General features: G+C 47.2%; 2 protein-coding genes and 1 long non-coding RNA gene across 7 annotated transcripts; 2 read left to right on the top strand and 1 right to left on the bottom strand.

Moving 5' to 3' along the window:
* Positions 1-3,507: 3,507 nt before the first annotated feature.
* On the top strand, positions 3,508-8,488 carry LOC101766803 (jmjC domain-containing protein 4). 5 transcript variants are annotated; one of them, XM_022826460.1, is made up of 9 exons: positions 3,508-3,938; positions 4,027-4,185; positions 4,986-5,148; positions 5,291-5,408; positions 5,846-5,915; positions 6,000-6,080; positions 7,124-7,180; positions 7,271-7,363; positions 8,358-8,476. In XM_022826460.1, exons 1-9 carry the CDS (start codon positions 3,711-3,713, stop codon positions 8,376-8,378), a joined length of 990 nt encoding a protein of 329 aa, XP_022682195.1. In that variant the 5' UTR covers positions 3,508-3,710; the 3' UTR covers positions 8,379-8,476. The 5 variants fall into 5 exon arrangements, with proteins under 5 accessions (XP_022682195.1, XP_022682196.1, XP_022682194.1 ...); XM_022826461.1 differs by lacking the exon at positions 8,358-8,476 and adding an exon at positions 7,452-7,591 and having other exon boundaries at positions 3,511-3,938; XM_022826459.1 differs by having other exon boundaries at positions 3,512-3,938; positions 7,252-7,363; positions 8,358-8,488.
* Positions 8,489-10,426: 1,938 nt separating this feature from the next.
* On the top strand, positions 10,427-11,719 carry LOC111257177. The gene is made up of 2 exons (XR_002677560.1): positions 10,427-10,733; positions 10,939-11,719. It is a non-coding gene; the product is annotated as an uncharacterized LOC111257177 (long non-coding RNA).
* A 169-nt stretch (positions 11,720-11,888) lies between these two features.
* Positions 11,889-14,836, bottom strand: LOC101767219. The gene is made up of 5 exons (XM_004968857.4): positions 14,115-14,836; positions 13,907-13,993; positions 13,561-13,785; positions 12,915-13,280; positions 11,889-12,600 (listed from the first exon to the last, which is right to left on the bottom strand). Exons 1-5 carry the CDS (start codon positions 14,301-14,303, stop codon positions 12,220-12,222), a joined length of 1,248 nt encoding a protein of 415 aa, XP_004968914.1. The 5' UTR covers positions 14,304-14,836; the 3' UTR covers positions 11,889-12,219.
* Between the last annotated feature and the right edge of the window lie 3,202 nt (positions 14,837-18,038).

Genomic DNA, 18,038 nt, shown 5'->3' on the forward strand with positions numbered 1-18,038 from the left:
TCCTTCGGGATAAATTTTTTGAGACAAAAGAGGGGTTCTTTAGTCCAAGTCATTCACCCGAGACTAAAGGCTCCCTTTAGTCCCGGTTGGTGTTACCAAACGGGACTAAAAAATTTAAAAAAAACATATAAGAAAAAGCCCTGCGCTCGCCAGCTGGTTGCTCACGCCGCCCGGCCGCTGCTCACCCGCACCGCCGGCGGCCTCCGCCTCCGCTCATGCCGCCCGGCCATCGCCGCATGGCTCCACCCACACTCCTCCGCCTCTACATGCGCTCATGCCCACCCACCTCGACCCACCGCTGGTCACCTCCGCTCCGCCAGTGCTGCTCCCCCACGTGTCGCCCGCACCCACGCGCTCCACCGTCTCCACCCGTGCCCTCGCCCACCTACCTCTGCTCGCCGCTGGTCGCCTTCGCTCCACCGGCACTGCTCCCTCGCGCGCCACCCTCACCCAAGCACTCCTCCGCCTCCACCTCTGCCTCCGCCCTCGCCCATGCCCACCCACCTCCGCCCGCCGCCGGTCGCCTCCGCTCCGCCGCCGCTGCTTCCCGGCGTGCCGCCGCCTGCCCTCGCCCCGCTGCTATTCCTCACTGCTAGTGAGGGGTGAGCAAAGGGGGAAGGGGAGGGGCAGCAAGGGGAGGGGTCGGCCACCTGTGCTAGAGAGAGAGGATCAGGAGGTGGAAGGAGAGGAGCAGAAATACTTGTGCGCCTGTGGAGAAGAAGTGCCGGGAGAAGACAAGGAAAGGGGGGAGGGGGTGGGGAAGGATGTTTTGTCCAGGTTGGGAATTCCAACCAGGACAAAAGGCCCCCCGTTTGTCCCGGTGGGAATTCCAACTGGGAAGAAATCTTTTGTCCCGGTTGGAATTCCCGATCGGGACAAAAGGGGGAAGCGCCGGTGGGATATTTTGGAGCTGTTACAACCAGGACTAAAGGAGGATATTTAGTCCTGATTGGTATTTACAACTGGGATTAAGGCTCTCCTCCCACGGTGGCTTTTGGGGGCATATTTTTGACCCAGTACTAAAGCTACTTTTGTCACAGGCCAAATATTAACCGAGATAAAAGGTGGTGGACGGAAATTGAATTCTCTGCTAGTGGGTGAACTCCGAGATGCCTTGCCAGACACCGGCAGGATCGACGGTGAGGAAGAACGCGTCCCACGTGCACCACCCAAAGCGGTCCACTATCGGTGTTAATGCCTTCTCCTGCATCAACCACCTCCGGATGCCCCACGTGTTCTATAGAGTTAGGGCTCATGTAGTAAAGATTTTGCAAACTAGTTTCTCCATAAACAGGAGAATCCCAATCAAACAAAAGATAATTATTAAGAGATACAGGAGAATCCGTATCAAACGATTCAAGGATTCTGAGGTGGAAGTAGAAACATTTCTCTATTTGTACCAGAAAAATAGAAACTAAACAGTCTCAAGAGAATTAGAATCAGTTCCTCTCAAACATTTTTTGGACAATCCGAACATGTGCCAAGCGGATCCTAAATTCAAGATTCCAGATTGAGGCTCCGACTCATTCGGCGGTGCCACCATTGGTAAAGGGACGGCCAAGAACAATCAGACTGTGGCTTGGGTGTTTGTTGAGAAAAAGGCTTGGCTAGCTTGAGGCGCTTGAGCTGATGATGATGAAGCGTGTTCCACATCCATGGCGGTATATAGGCACAGAGCAAGCAGGGAGGATGAAGACGCCGGCCCAGCCTTGTTGGGTTTTGAGTGGTAGCAAATGACATGTGCGTGTGGCCGGCAGATGTTCCGGGTGTAGGAGCTTGTTGCTGCGGCTGCAACATAGCGTTCTTCGGGCACATAGTCTTCTTCAAACTTGTGCCAGCAACAATTGACAGTATGGTCAACCTTCAAACAAACCTGGCACGTAGGGTGTGAGGAGCTACTGTTGTTGCCGCCATGCCGGTTGTTGAAGCCACCACACCCCGCACCAGTGTTCTGACATGAGGAGTTGTTATTGTTGTTGCCGCCATTGCCGGTGTAGCTGCCGCCGTTGTTGCGTCCAGCACGACCATTGCCGCATCCACGGTCATACCCACCGTGGCTACGATTGCCACCTCGACCACCCCAGTGCCATATTGGCAGATGAACCAGAGCTGCCTCCACCGGTGATGATCTCCAAGTGGGTTTCAAAGGCAAGTACTTGAGAGTAGAGCTCATCAGTAGGCATGCTCTGCGTCGTTGCCATCAGAGCAGAGACGATTGGATTGAAGAACTCATCAAGGCCCGTGATGATGTACTCCACGAGCTCAACATCTTCAAGAGGTCTTCCAGCGGCGGCCATCTCATCGCCTAGAGTCCTCATCTTGCACACAAACTCCGCAACAAATTGATTACCCTTCTGGGCAGTTGAAAGAGCGAGACGAGTGTTGAGGGGACGCGCCTTCATTCAAGACGTGAACATCACCTCAATGGCCATCCACAGCTCTGATGCAGTTTCTATGGCCAACACTTGGGAAAGAACGTCTCTAGTTAGTGAGGCGAGGACAAAGCCAAGCACCTACTGATATGTGACGTACCACTCTTCATACGCCGGATTTGCGACCTTGAGAATCTTGTCACCGTCCTTGTTGTCGATCACAGCTGCAGGGGCTATGGTGACACCGGTGAGGTGCCCCACCAGGCGCGCTCCTTGGATGGTGGCGAGGACTTGCCGCCTTCCACATGGTGAGCTTCTCGGTGATGACGATGCCAACAAGAGGATTCATGGTGGCAGTGGAGGAGGAAGCTGACATGAATGGTGAATCTAATCTAATATGTGGTTGTGGTTCTGATTACCATGTAAGCAAACAGAAGCGCTAAGAAGAATGGGCGGAACGCCGTGCCTCTTCCTGGCCGGTGGCTTCATGTTAAATAGAGTGAGGAAACTCCCCTCACGTGCAAGCTTGGCGTGCAAGTCTCTAGATATTGGCTGTTAGTTGTTGAGATTACAAGACATACTACAATTCTATATCTATCTATATGCACAACTAATTGCCAATCCTAACAACTTGCCGCATACAATTATACATGCAACATTCATATTTCATTGTCTTTTTTCAGTTTTGTGGTACGTGGAGGATGGTAGGGAATTTGCTCTTTATTTATTTTTTCTCCCAAATAATAGGTAGGTCTCGAAATTAACTAAGTCATTATAGATGTTTCGCTGTCGACGAGCACAACGTCTACCATTGAAAAATAGCATGGTTAAATTCTGAAATACATCTAAAAAATATTAGACAATTATTAAGTTGAGGATTAAGTTGAGGATTTGGATCTATCAAATTGCATTATGATAACCTTTCACGGCTTCCACCCAGTCGTTGAGATTGATTTTCTCAGTTTGAGTAGGAATTTAAGATGACCGCGTAATCCAAATGAGAACAGATAGGCAAAATTGAGAAATTTAAACCACAGGAAATAATCAAAATACTAATAATATATACAAAGGAATATAAAGAGCAAAAGAAGAAAAAGAAAAAGAAACAGAAAACGCGCGTGGGGAACTGTTGGGCCGCAAACTCCGGCGGCACGCGGGCGCGGTGGGCACCAGCGGCCCAGCTAACGGCCCGCGCCGAAACTACGGCCTGGTCGGCTTGTCGCCTCCGACTCCGGCAACTCAGCGGCTGCGCACTTCCAAGTTCCAACTACGCCGCCGCCCGAGCGAAGCCGCCGAAGAAGCAAGCGTGCCTTCCTGCCCTCTACCTCGCTCTACCAGATGGACGGCCGCGTGAAGGTGGTGGGGCAGGTGGAGCGGGTGGACGGGACGTCGCTGACCTACGCGGAGTTCGTCGACCGGTTCATGGCGCCCAACCGCCCCGTCGTCCTAACGGGGCTCACCGCGTCATGGCGGGCCTGCGAGGACTGGACACTCCCCGGCCCCGGCCACCGCCGCCGCCCTGACCTCAGCTTCTTCGCCCGCAACTTCCCCTCCCCTCTCCTCCAGGTATCCCCTCCTCGTCCGTGCTGATGGCCCTTTGCGTTTGCTACGCGAATCGTTTGAGGACCCGTACGCAGTGGTATCTATTGCGCAGGTCGCCGACTGCTCCTCGAGGGAGTTCACGGACCAAAAGCGGCTTGAGATGTCCATGCAGGAGTTCATAGACCGCTGGGTTGGACATGCTCACGGTGGCTCCAGTGCTGGGGATCGCGAGAGCTCCCTGTTTTATCTGAAAGATTGGCATCTCGTTAAGGTCTGCCCCCAGCACCCTGCTTGCTTTATTTTGCTCAACTATTACATTGGCTAGTATTTTTTTGGTGCAGGTAAAGGTTTATGTTATGCTAAGTCAAAACAAACAGCGAATCACTTTGTGTGCATCTCCTAATTTTTTGCTAATACATTTTATGGTAATAGTAAAGCATTTTGTTATTTTGTCCATGATGACTGCGATGTTTGTTTCAATATGTCGTGCTCATGTAAAGCTGGAAATATCTGACAGAGATGTTGTAGCTTGTAATGTTATGTTCACATGGTATGGAGTCAGTTCCACCAAGCAGCATGATATATGTTGAAACATGTATACCTAAATTATGTTCACATGGTATGGAGTCAGTTCCACCAAGCAGCATGATATATGTTGAAACATGTATACCTAAATTATGTTCACATGGTATGGAGTCAGTTCCACCAAGCAGCATGATATATGTTGAAACATGTATGCCCACTGATTCTATTCCTTCTCTCTCTTTTTTTCCATAGCCCAAATCTATTATTTGGTAACTGCTAGCTGCAAGTTTTTGTTCCAACCATACAAGTTCTAAAGCCCTAATGTCTCCTTATTTTAACGATATGGATTTCACCATAACGTCTGTGCTATGTACTCAAGGCTCATTTTGGAAAAAAACAATGTATGTGCCTATGCTTACAAGATTGAATAATCCTCAACAGCTCAACAGTAGAATGCAGACAATGCCTCTTTTCTTTTACCAATTGATATTTCATTTCTTGCTGCAACAGCAACATGGTTGTAAGTTTATTGTCTTAAATTTCCAGGAGTACCCTGATTATATTGCTTATACTACACCAACATTCTTTGTTGATGATTGGCTCAACATGTATCTTGACAGTCACCCCATACATAGAGATTCTGACATTACCAATCATAAAAGTGAAGTAAACTGTTCGGACTATCGATTTGTTTACATGGGAGCAAAAGGTATGTTCTGTTTTGCAATGTTTCTTTTGCCTCTGTTTTTACATGTCTAGCATTGTCAAATTCTGTGGTTCTTTATGCAAGTTACCCTGCGTTATACTATAATTATCTCCACACATACTTATGCTTGAGCTTCGATCTGTAGGAACCTGGACTCCTCTGCATGCTGACGTTTTTAGGTCATACAGCTGGTCTGCAAATGTTTGTGGGAGAAAACAATGGCTGTTTCTACCACCATCACAAAGTCATCGTATATTTGATAGGTAAAAAAGTTAGTTTTGGTATTTCCTATCATTGTTTTTTGAAGCAAGTTGGCAGGAGCTCTGCCTTTCATTATAGGTAGAAAGAAGAGGTTTTTTCAGAACAACAACTCAGGCCAGGAGACCATGGCCTGGCATCCTCCTACAGCCTCAAAGTATTTCTTATCACTGTGTATTGTTGTTAGGTAAAACTGACTTTAGTAACGTTGGTTAATGATAGAATGAATGCATACCAAGTGAGCCTGTTAGGTTAGTTCATGGAAAGCAACTATTAAAGCATCATTGTAACTTTTACATAGAACTTTTGCGTTTTCTAAAAGACACATAATATATGATGCAAAAATGCTCTATATATTCCCTCTTTCTTTTCTTTTCTTTTTTTTGGGTTGCAGTACTTTCTGTTGTTACCTGATAAATTGGTTGTTAATTGTGCCATGTAGGTACATGAGATCCTCGGTCTATAACTTAAATGATGATGTTTCTGAAAAGCAGTTTCCCGAATTCAATAAGGTCTCCCTCCCTCCTGATTTAAATTTAAATACCCTTCAGAAAGTTTCTTTTCTGAAAGGTGACTTAATGAAGTTTCTTTTGTAGACTGAATGGATAGAGTGCATTCAGGAGCAGAATGAAATCATATTTGTTCCCAGTGGATGGTATCACCAAGTCCAGAACCTGGTAAAATCTCCCCATATTTGCAGCCTATTTGCATGTTTATTGTTTGATGGTTAATCTGTAATGTACTGGTTGGGTGTTTTGCAAGTAGATATATATTCCACATTGTATGAAATAGTGACCAAATAGGATAATGTGAAACTGTTAATCATGGCCTTTGGATCAGATTTGGTTGTTAACATTGAATATTAGAATTTATTGGACATCTCTAAATATCACCAACCCGTTTTACATGTATATTCCATCTCAGTGACTGAGTGACATATGAGAGCTACTTTCATCAAGTTGTTCTCCTTCTCTTACTTTGGGGTTGGTGTCACCGGATGCGCACTTTGTTCTTTATTGAGCTAAAATTGTCATTGGAAACTGTTATGAATCTATGACGGGCAAATATTATGTAGAAGATGGCCAGGAGATTGCAGTTTGAGGGGCTGAAACACTAGAGCATAGAGAGCCGGGCAATAGATGAGAGAGAAAACTTTAGAAGATATGAAGATTATTCATTCCCATTGCTTGCACATAATGGATGCAAACTGATCCTTATATGGTTGGAGTACTATTCGATCACTAAGATACTAATATGGACGATTCAAAAGAAAAAAAACAGCTAATCATGATAAATTGCCAAATTATGGGATATGTGCAACTTCCTGATGATAAGATGATCCTTGAAACAACTCATGGGCAATATCTTTGTGCATGCTGCGCCTCCATACTGTGGTTGCCGCTGGACCCATGTCCATGGGAGAACTTTGAATCATTTGAGTCTGTTGTGGCATGTAAACTGATGCAATGGCTAATCAATTTGAAGAACATTTTACTCCCAACAACTAAATTGTAGTTAGTGAGATTATATTAGAAGTATTTATCAATTAATAATAGTGTAGCTAAATCTGAATGATATTCTAATGGCAGTGCATTCGTTTGTCTTAAAAATTCTTTAATTTTCCTGTACAATATTTGTTTAAAGAATTGTGCCAGTTACCATTATTATACCTCTAGCTGTTACACTCATGCGTTTTCCCCCTTTATGGCAATTACTATAGGAGGATACTATATCTATAAACCATAACTGGTTTAATGCCTACAACCTACACTGGGTGGTGAGTACATGTGTTTTTATCAAGTTGTAGAATAATAAAATTACGTTCTTGCTAATACTTGGCACATTTAGTGGATCTTGCTTTATGAAGACTACAAAGTTGCAAAAGAATATATCGAAGACATCCGAGATATTTGTGATGATTTTGAAGGGCTTTGCCAACGGAACTTGGCAGCAAATACAGGTAATGCTCCAGTATGTGGAATAATCACATGAACAACAAGAAATGTCTCTTTTTTTTACCATCTCTAATAACATCCATCTATTTTCAGGAATGAACTTCTATGATTTCTTTGTTTTCATAGTGCGGTTTGCTTTAGCCAATGTAATTGAGCTTTACCATCTTCAGCAGCCAGAGGTTGCAACATTTTCAACAGAAACTGCACACCATTTTGTCTATAATCTGAAGTCAATTCGTAATGTTGCATCAAAAATGACAACAACAGAGGCTTTCACTACTGAGAATCTTCGTAGTATCTCGGAAGATAACCGTAGTGCTTTCTCCAATGTTAAACAAATATTAGAAGAGGAGAGTTTCAGAAGGCTATTGATGACACTGTCAAAGGCATATGCACACATAGACAGAGGGCAAAGAAATTGCCCCAAATCTTGTACTTCATATCCGAAGGGCTGTTTGTCAGTGATCTGCTTGAAATCTGATTGCAATGTTGTTGATCACATTACTTCTTTGATCAATGAAGTTTGTGTACCTGCAGATTTGGTTACACTAGTTGATAGTGCTCTCTCTGATGTATAGTTTTAGTCCATCTAGCATGGTAAACTTATGCTTACATGAATCTTGATTTATGAGATAGGATGTATACTTGATCACTGTTGGATTATCACAGCCTGTCCATTGGGAAATCAATTGTGCAATACAAGATTGCACACTTTCATGCCAATAAGACTGTTAAATTCTTCCATGTAGAAGAAGCTTTCACTAAGGAACCTTTCTTGGTCAAACCACTCACCTTTCTGAGAATTGCATTCAAGTTGGATGGAAAAATTTGGCACTGCCTATATATTCAGATGATTTCCAAATGTTTTACTACATTCAACTTTTCATATATGGTAAAGTTGCAAATGATACGAAAGTACTAATTATTTTTTTTCATGGTTTGTATGGAAGATTTCATTTACAAATCACTGGTTACTTTTGTTTGCTTTCTCTGTTCCAGAAGACAGATGGAGAATCTTGAGAACATAAAGAGTTAAGAGCAATTTTGTGAGTCAATCAAGGCTTAAATGAGTGTTAAGCTATGTCTGAATGATGCATTGTACTATAATCTGATGAAAAGTTTTGTAGGTGAATGTTTTCTTGAACCACAGCTTAATTCAAAGAATCCAGTCTTGATCATCTATGTTTTATATTGATTAATTTGTTTATCCTAAGAGAAGACTAATATGAATGGAAAATCTTATGAATATTAGCAACTTTTTTTGGCTTTTTTGCTTTTTAACAAACTAGAAGGACAAAATGCTAACAGTGTAAGTAAAAAATGAAGTGTATCTGTCAATTTTTTAACCAATAATTACATGTTATTCACTTATTCTAATTTGTATCATGCTACTCTGATATATGATACCACTGTGCCAACAAGAGATGGTGTGGAGGAGCTGAAACAAATATTGACAAAATTGCTCTTCCCCAAATTACCGACTTGATGTCGAGATGGCAGATTAGTGCTGGTAATGGCCTTGTTTGGTAATTTGGGGAAGGACTAGGACTGGCTCGTTAGAGTGATGGTAATCAATTTGCCTCGCACCAATTCTAACTCCAGCACCTCGCTTGAGCCTGTTCATTTCAGCATCTTGTTTGAGGCAAGCAACTTTTCATGGATGGATCGAAGAGTGTGTCCATGAGGCAGTGAGGCAAGCTAACAGAAATTTTTGGTTGTCTCATCTGTCTCTAGTCTACTCTGCAGCCATCATAATTGTCATGAACCTGATGTTCCAAGTTGAAACTTGTGACTGTGGCGTGACCAAGTGCTCACCGTACGAAGAGGCATTTTAGGGGCCTTGATTGCATCGTTGTGTTTGTTGTCAGAATGATGTTTGGAGGTTTTTCATTATACTGTAAAAAGAACACTGGCATAGGGGTCGTGGTCTTCAATTGCTTCCGTGTCATCATCTCTATCTCTGCGTCCTGCAAAATTAATTTGACATCCATGGTTTGGTTTGGTTGAGGCAAGACTTCCTTTGTTTGATCAGGACATTTCCCCCCCTCCTTAGCCATTAAGATCTTTAATTTTAATTTAGCTCAGTTACATGCAATTGTTAATTCCAAAATTTCATCTGGAACAGCTATTTGCAATTCTGTGAAACATGATTCTAGTTGAATAACTCCTAACATCATCTGTGTGTAAAATGGTTTTGAAAGAGACGCTAGCAAATGCTTCCGAGACGAGGGCTTCTGCTGCAGGTTGGCAATGAGTCTGTAGTAGTGTTATCAGGTACATAGAACTTCCGTGCATGTGCTCTACTTTTGGTTTTGCAGTCCTCTTCCGAGATGCAATATCAGCTTAGCATTTGGCGTGCATGCTTAAAACAAACCTTACGATGTAAAATATCAAATTGTGTCCATGATATGTAGTTGCTGTACTCCTGTATGTTAACATTCCTGTTATAGCTTTGCCACTTGTTCTCGTCAGTAAAATTTAAGTAGGTGTAATTTTCCCTGCAATAAATTGCTGAAGAACTCAATAGGGCAATTTCACCACTCACCAGCTCACGAAAAGTTGCCAAATAGCTACAATTCACATTTGAGGAGTCCTCCATTATTTTCTAGTTGCCTGAGAACATGAACATGTAGAGGCTGGTATACCTGTTTTATATCCATTATCTAGATAAACTGACTGAGAGCAACTATATGACCAAAAGCTTCTTTCATTTATCAAAAGTTTATCCACACCATTAGACCGGCCGGCCTTGAGGGTGCAAATATCTGAAAACAACAGCTTCCATCCATTTACCGAGTCAATAAATTACCTGAATTATCATGAAATGGGGTCCTCTCCCCTCTTACACAAATGCGTGAGTAGCAGAGTATGCCATGTAAGTCGTTTAATACTGGATTGGAATGTTCCTCTTGGCTTGGTCTGGCCAGTACCTGACTGAATGAAACCCTGTCCGGTGGCTATGTGGCTGCAGTCTGGGCCGATGACTGCCCTGGCGCAAACACACCAAATTATTGCCTGTCAGGTGCTCAGATCCATTTGGGGACTAAGCAGCAGCAGGAGCAGGGACATAGAAGCAAGCAGACCATCCCTGCATGCTACCAGCAAGCCCTGCTTGGTTTCCACTGCGACTGTTGCCCCTGCCTCCTCTTGGTGTTGCCACCCCGTTCACCTTTCCAGCGCCACATCTTGCCCCTGTCTGCTGGATCGTTGGCCGTTGCTGGAGTCCTATGATATGCACTGTTCTGTTTTACCAGACATGCTGAAGCAGAAGAACAGGAGGAGCCACTCGAGGTTTCTCCTATGATATTCGTCAAGGGTTGATGGCTGCAAGTGGTTGATCTATAGGCGGCAGCAGCTTCTCCGTTTCGCTGACAGGTGCGTCGTCGGCTATACTTTGACCTGCATATACATTACTGTTCTGCATTACTATCATAATAGTGCTGTTAGTTTCACTTTCATGCAACCTTATAAATTAAGGCATTAAGCTGCGTTATCTTATCGCCCTCAGCCCCCATCAGCTTATGCCATAATAGCGTTGTCGTTGCACCTAACCTGATGGCTTGGGTTCTTAACGCTGCAGTGAATTCTGTCGCCTGCTGCTCATTATCCACCACTTGGTCGATGCATGCCGATGTCGCTGCTGCTCCTGTTGCCTGTAACCTAATGGAAGCAGGGCTGTAATGGCATGCTTAAATTTCCCTGTCGACAGGCAGGGGAGTTCGTTGCAACTTTATTGCCTGCAATTGCAGCCGCTCATCACATGCCTAGTACTCCCAACAGCAAGTGACAAACTCTCCTGCTGCAGTCTGCAAAGCCTGAAGCTGGAGCTGTTCCAGTTAGCAGAGAGGAATTAAACGGCCAAGAAAGACTAAAAATGGCTCTCACTTCTTGGTAGGTGTTCTGCTCCCAACACGCTTGGCTTGACCATTCTAGGAGATTCTTCTCTTTTCGGCTTTCGGTGGCTGGCCGTGTTCCTCCTCAGTCCTCATGCACGGCCATTAGATTCTACTGTGGTGTAGGGGCAGTGAAGGAGGCCAGCGAGGTGGGCCTGGTGATCTCGTCGAGTGTAAGGCTGGGAAATTGCATGCATGGATGGGTGGATTAGATGCTTGCGCTTTACTGCAACATGGATGATGTAACTTGGACGTGAAGGAAGGGACAAATGCCTTGGGAGGAAAAAGAAACAAAACACCTCTCTAGATTCTAGAGATGGTACTACTAAATAGCATGGCATTCCCCTAAATCCCGTCGTCTCTTGGGTTTCTTAGTCCGTTTTCACTCTCTTAAGGCGCGATCGATTGTTTCCCGAGGCGTCTGATTGCTTCTTGCATTGCTTCAACGTTGGTACAAGATTTTACATACATGTGTGACTGTTGCTTATAGTTGAAGCTTGATATAGAGTATGTTAACCCCCTTGTTCAAACATGATGTTTCTTTCTTTTGCCTCCTCTCATAACCGTTGGGGACTTTGAGTCAGACCCAAGGAAGGAGAAGAGTATGAGCGAACTGGCAAAAGAGAGCAAGGCCTGCTTGTGCTTGTTGTTGATAGACAATGCAATGTATATACTGCTAACTTGGCTACATTGTTCAGGGGCTTTTACATTACAGCTCATCACTACCTGATGACCTTGACTAGTATTGCACTGACCTCACCTGGCACTGAAATTTGTTTTAGAGCACCAAAAAAGAGAAAAGAAAAACGAAGAAATTACATGATCGATTCTCCCTTTTGAGAAATGAACCTTTTGCAAGAAAAAGAAAAGAAAGGACCAACATGGAAATTAAACCAAAAAAGTATCCTCCTCTGCATGACTGCCTCCTGTTCTTTAATCCCCTTGGCCCTTGCATTGCTGCTAGCCTGCTACGTGCATTTGACGTTCCTGCCTGGCCCGCCGTAGTAGAAGTAGTTCCCCCAGACGGCGTTGACGCCGCCCTGGATGTCGTAGCAGTTTGGGTGGTCGGCGGTGACGTGGAATCCGGCGGCGAGTGGCACGAGGCTGTTGTCCCAGTCCACCACCTCCAGGTTCCTGAAGTAGGAGGCCCGGCCGAAGCCCTCGCCGGCGAAGTGGCCGCTGCCCATCTGCGTGGCCGTGTGCGACCCCGACGCCCGCGTGTTCACCACCTCGCCGCCGAACTGCACCATGCTCGCGTGCGACGCCAGGTGGCTGAACAGCAGCGATGGCCAGTACCCCACCAGCTCGCCGGAGCCGAACTCCAGCCACCAGTTGCCGTGGTTCGGATCCTGTATGAATTCGGGTGTTTTTTCTTAACTCAGTTACTACCCCTCCAAAAATTAAATTTCAGGTTTCAAATAATAAGGAAAAAAGAAGAGACAAAAAAAAGGAGAGATTCAGCTTCAGCTCGACTGGTGGTCTGGTCGTACTCATTTCTAGACAGGATGTGAAAAGCCGTGCACTTGAAAAAGCCGAAAGGAGCAAGCAAGCGAAGTGCAAACTAAAGAAAGGACAGTGCAATGATGCGAGCTGTATGCTACTGTCTACCGCCGTGCTTGCAGAGCAGCAGATGCATTTGCAATGGGGAAATATGGTTGGTTACCTTCCAGACGAGCAGGCTGATGTCGAACTGGCCGGCGTTGTAGGCGGAGGTCGGGGAGATGGCGGCGCCCATGGCGATGCGGCTGTTGGTCTGGATGAACCCCGAGCAGAGGAGGTTGTAGCACCCAGTGGTCTGGTACGCGTCCGTGGTCCAGTAGGTGAAGAAGCGCGGCGAGTTGTCGCCGTAGAGCTGCGGGCTGACCTGCCACCCGGCCTCGATGGTGTTGAGGTCGTTGCCGAAGGAGCCCGCGATGACCCAGATCTGCGACAGGCTGAACTCCGACGCCGTGCTCACCTTGGGCGCCCACACGTTGATGCTCGCCTTCGCGCCGTAGTACTCGTCGCCGGCCACGTAACCCACCGCGTGCTGCAACCAAGTTCATGCTCGTTGTTAGAGGAGTCTCCAACACCATGAAGTCGCTCGTCATTGTTAGGATTGGACGTTTCGTTCCTAGGTTAGCTAGGAGCGAGACGCCAAGCTTTTTCTGGCGCCTAGCGCTTGTCAGGTTCTCGATCGAACTGCCGCAGAACTGGCAGCACGGACCCAGGACGTAACTGCCTCACCAACCAAAGATCTTGGCCCATGCAAGGCACGGCGGAACGAGCAAGGTAGTGGAATCGCGATCGATTGCAGAGAGAATACGGACCTCGTGACCGCCGGCGACGGAGTCGCGGCGCACCCTGGCGGCGGGCGCCCTGCCGAAGCGCCTGACGGAGCTGGCGCGGAGCACGTCCGCCTCCGTGATCCGCCTGATGGGCACGGAGCCCTCCGGGCACGACTCCCCGGACGCCGCCCACAGCTGCACGCCGGCGTCCGCGGTGTCATTGGGACTGGGGCGGAGGTGGTGCCCTTTCGGTCTCACCGGCGGGTCCTGCAGGGACGGGGGGAGAGAACGTTGTTGAATACTCTGCTGTTCCATCAAATGCAGAGGAAAACAGAACAGGTAGCAACTGATCAGAGATCACTGAATGTGAATTATATTCGTGCATTACCAATGGCTTCTGGCCGCGTAGCCTCGGGTGGTCGAAGGCCGGCTGCAGGTGCGCCGCCACGCAGTCGATGATGTCGCCGTCGGGGCTCTGCACGCGCCGAGAAAGCGAGGTCGCGCCGTCAGTGACATTGTCCGAGCCGAGCTCCGCTCAGCAACAAAAGAGAGAAGGCAAGAAGAGCATAGGCAGAGAGGTGCACGCACGCACGTGCCTGGATGGTCCGGAGCGCCGGCTTGTTGAGCCGCCTGAGCAGCGCCTGCACCCTCCTGTACCGCCGGAGCTCGTCGCCGGGCCGGAACGACCGCGTCTCGTTCGCTGCCGACGCCAGCGCCACCACCGTAGCAAGAAACAGAGCGACAAGGAGCACAAGGGCCGCGGACGGCGATGCGCTGGCCGCCATGTCAGTGCGGGGTGCTGACTGCTGGCTCGTGGAACCTCCTGCAAGGTTGATTCTTCTGCTCCTCGCTGCTGATGAGCTTCTCCCAGGCCGGCGAAGGAGAAGAATACATTGGCCGGCCCGTGGCTGCCTTGGTGCGCGCCGCTTGCTTGCTATTGCCTTGGGAGTTGGCGCTGCCGCTGCTGCTGCTACAAGTCTAGCTGGGCGCCGGCCGGCAGCGCGGCTCTGAAGTGAGATACTGAGAGTTGCGAACTGGCGGACGGGTCGTCGTTGCTTTGGGCAAACAACAAAGACGAAGAGGCACTCGTCCTCCCTGTACGCAAAGATCTCTGCTTCCAAGGCTCCCGAGGCGACCGCACCGGGGGCGCTATATACCACCCTGCCAGGCAGCCAGGAGCCAGCTAGCTAGCTAGGTGGCCAGTGGCCTGGATTACTTATCGATCATGGCGTGCAGTTAACTAGGGGCCCGACAAAGCATGAGGCTTTGCAGCATGAGGCAATTGAGTTGCGAGGCCGCGAATAATTTACTTGGGGCCAAGGAAGGGGGTGTGTGCCTGCTTTTGGGAAAGGCAGCAGGAGGCAGGAGCGCCCTGCCCAACCCAACCCATGCCTTGCAATGGAGTGCTGCGGCTGCGCGAGCGCGGCGCAATGAGTGGTACCAGGCTACCAGCATGGCATCATGGCCTTGGCCGTGGGGGAGCGCCTGCTCAATCTGAGATTGGGGACGGACGTTTGCAAGGAACCTCATGTCTCATGCCTGCGTGTTGTGCCCACCAGACCACAACAACTCTGCATTTGCATCCAACCCAGCCGGTGAAAGAGACAGGCACCAGGCAAAAGCAGCAGCGGTGGTCTCAACTCACCTGCTCGGCTGCTCCCATCATACGGCGGGGATACTTACAGGATGAGTATGTAGGCCAAAGGGGGCGTACGCTTTGGGTAGTGGTATTTGGCACCTCATCTATTGCTTGCCATGAATCGATGAGGGGTGTCTGGCCTGGGTGAACTTGTCCCCTCCCCTAACTAGCGAATCCGATGCCTAACATGCATCTTTTTTTTTCTTTAATTTCCGGATGCAAAAGTTGAACCCTTCACTGGCCTCTTTGATCAGAGACGCTGCTTGACCAGCGTAGTAGTAGACGTAATGTGACTTTCGTATATATGGTAACAGGAGCAACACATACAATTGCATCTCAATTTTACAGATACATGCCCCTTTCCTATCAGGATTTAGAAAATGCCTTCAAAGAGAAACTCAAGCCATTGCTATCTCTTATGATATAGACTCCCCCCGTTCACAGACGCAAGGAATTCCAGTTTGTCCTAAGTCAAACAATTCTATAGGTTCGACCAAGTTTATCAGATGTTACATAATGAATACCATTAAAACAGATTTGTAAAATGCCGGTCTTTTGTTACAACTTTCAGTCATCAGACATGCATATAATTTGATTAATTGTTAATCAAGGCTTATAATGTTTGGCTATTTTATGGCACCTGTAAAATAAAAGGAAGGAAGAGTACAAGTGCTCTACTTTCTCAAATTCGATAACAGGAACATACGCGTATAGTTAGTTAACTAGTTTTACTAACAGCAGTTTTCAATTTCCAAAAAGGAGGCATCGAGATACTAAAAGCAGAGGAGATAATAAGCCTTGAGCTTGCTTTGCATCAAGCCATGAACGGATGATGCTCAGATAAGAAACAACCAAGTGATCGAGCAACACATCCAACATAAATCTTTTTGTGATCTTCTCCCATATGCTCGCAGGCAGCAAAGCTTGCTTGACCATTTTAAACCCGGTCAATCTTCAACCGCAGGTGTTCTCATTGGACCGAGGGGGTGCAAAAAAGCAAGCCGAACCCTCAAGACAAAGAGGCAAGCAATGCAAATATGCAATGGGGGCAGAGTCCAGTGGCTTTGGGTTTGGCCCCCCTGTGTTTCTCTTTCTTTGCTCTATTCTCTCCTTTTCATCCATCTCCTTCCCTTTATCGCCTTCATTGGGCTCTGCACTCGGCATGCTTGCTTGCTTTGCCAAATGCTGGCTCCTATGGCTATGGCCACTCTACTCATCAGAACTCTCCACTGCTGTTCATCTGCAGCTACCTGGTGCTTGGTCCTACATGGAATGAAACTCCGATAGCATGGTCTCTGTGGTCCTCAATCTCCACACCCATGCTATGCCTTTCACTGCTTCCTATGTCCTCTACAAGACTACATGCTCCATGCTTGTTTTTTTCTACACTACTACATGGGGGGCAAAAGAACGGGAGCTTCTATTGTGTTTGCACTTGCAGGGGGCAAAGGAATTTTCACCTCCATGACAGAATGTAACTTTTTGCGCCTTGCCGTGACAAGCGCATTGCATGGGGACGAATGAACAGTGACCCTCAGATGGTAAAAATGGAAAAGCGTTCCCGGTGCCTCCTCTTTCAAACACATCTCGTGGCGCCCCGGGATCTGTTAGGGGGTTTTCACAGCACATCGTGCCTCCCTCTTGGTTTCAGACAAGGTTGAGAACCTCCCATGAACATCGTGCGTTCTCGAAAAGAAAAACTTTCGCCCTTGCGTGAGTGATTCTGAAGAAGAGTTTCTTTTATAAGGATTTTGAAGGGAATTGAAGAGCTAGTTTGCAAGCAATCCCTTTGATGTGCCGGCCATCATAAACTGAGATGGCACGAACCCAGTAGACGATGAACCTGGTACGGAGCAAGAGTTTGTTGCTGTACTTTTTGGCTGCATCAGAGTACACGCATGGGCGGCCAAAGGATCCTCTCTCTTCCCGGAACTCGATCCCGTTTCAGCCTGCACTGCAGCGTATCGAGCTTACTCAGCTGATCTCTCTCGTAATAAGCATCAACCATGCCACGTGCTTTACTGATGACGAGTATTCTATTTTTACCCCCATCTTTTGGTAGCTGTGTCAGCCGCTACTGATCCACTACACTAAAACCAGCAGACGCAGTCAGTAGTAATCATCTCCTTCGATCACATACGCTCTGCAAAATAAAGCCCTTTAGTTTGCAAAGAGATGGGCCTCTTTGAGCGGCTACCGTGGGCCCGGCCGTATCTTACTGTCCTGGATTTTGAGAGCAGCTTTGCTTTCTTTATTTAATCTGCTCGTAGCAGCACTGCTCTCGGCGCCTTTTGGGTGTGGATTCAGAGTAAAGAAGGCGCAGCCGGCAGCGCGCTAAGCCTGATTAGCTGGGTTAATTATGCGCTTACACCGCATTGCGCTGCCTGTTTCAACCGTGTAATCTATGCGCCCACGTCGTGTCAGCTGGTACAGGCATGTGGCGGTAATCATGCACTCCACGCCCTGGAATGGAAGCAGGGGGAGCCAGACATCCGTGCTTGCCTACAGGCTGCAGCACCAGTAAAATACTGTCATCAATCTAGGCACTATAGGTAAGTGCAGTACACACCGCATTTTTTTCTTGTCCTCCCCTCTGTCAAGCATGTGGGATTTTGGATTTCAGCTGTGTCGAGAAATTCAGAATTGGTAAGTTAACATACTCACCCCCCCCCCACCCCCCGTGGTATATATCCCACGTCATGTATACAATCCTAACAAAGAATGGACTGACATAATAACCCCTCGTTGCAGCCTGAAAAAAGACATGCAAGCTATGCTACCGAAAAATGACTGGACAAAGTGTGACTAGCTAAGTTCGACGTGCATCGGTGCTGTCATGCTAGGGACTTTTACTAATTCGGTGCATATTTCCCTGACTAGG

The sequence above is a fragment of the Setaria italica genome, chromosome V (genome assembly GCF_000263155.2).
Source record: "Setaria italica strain Yugu1 chromosome V, Setaria_italica_v2.0, whole genome shotgun sequence".
Classification (NCBI taxonomy): Eukaryota; Viridiplantae; Streptophyta; class Magnoliopsida; order Poales; family Poaceae; genus Setaria; species Setaria italica.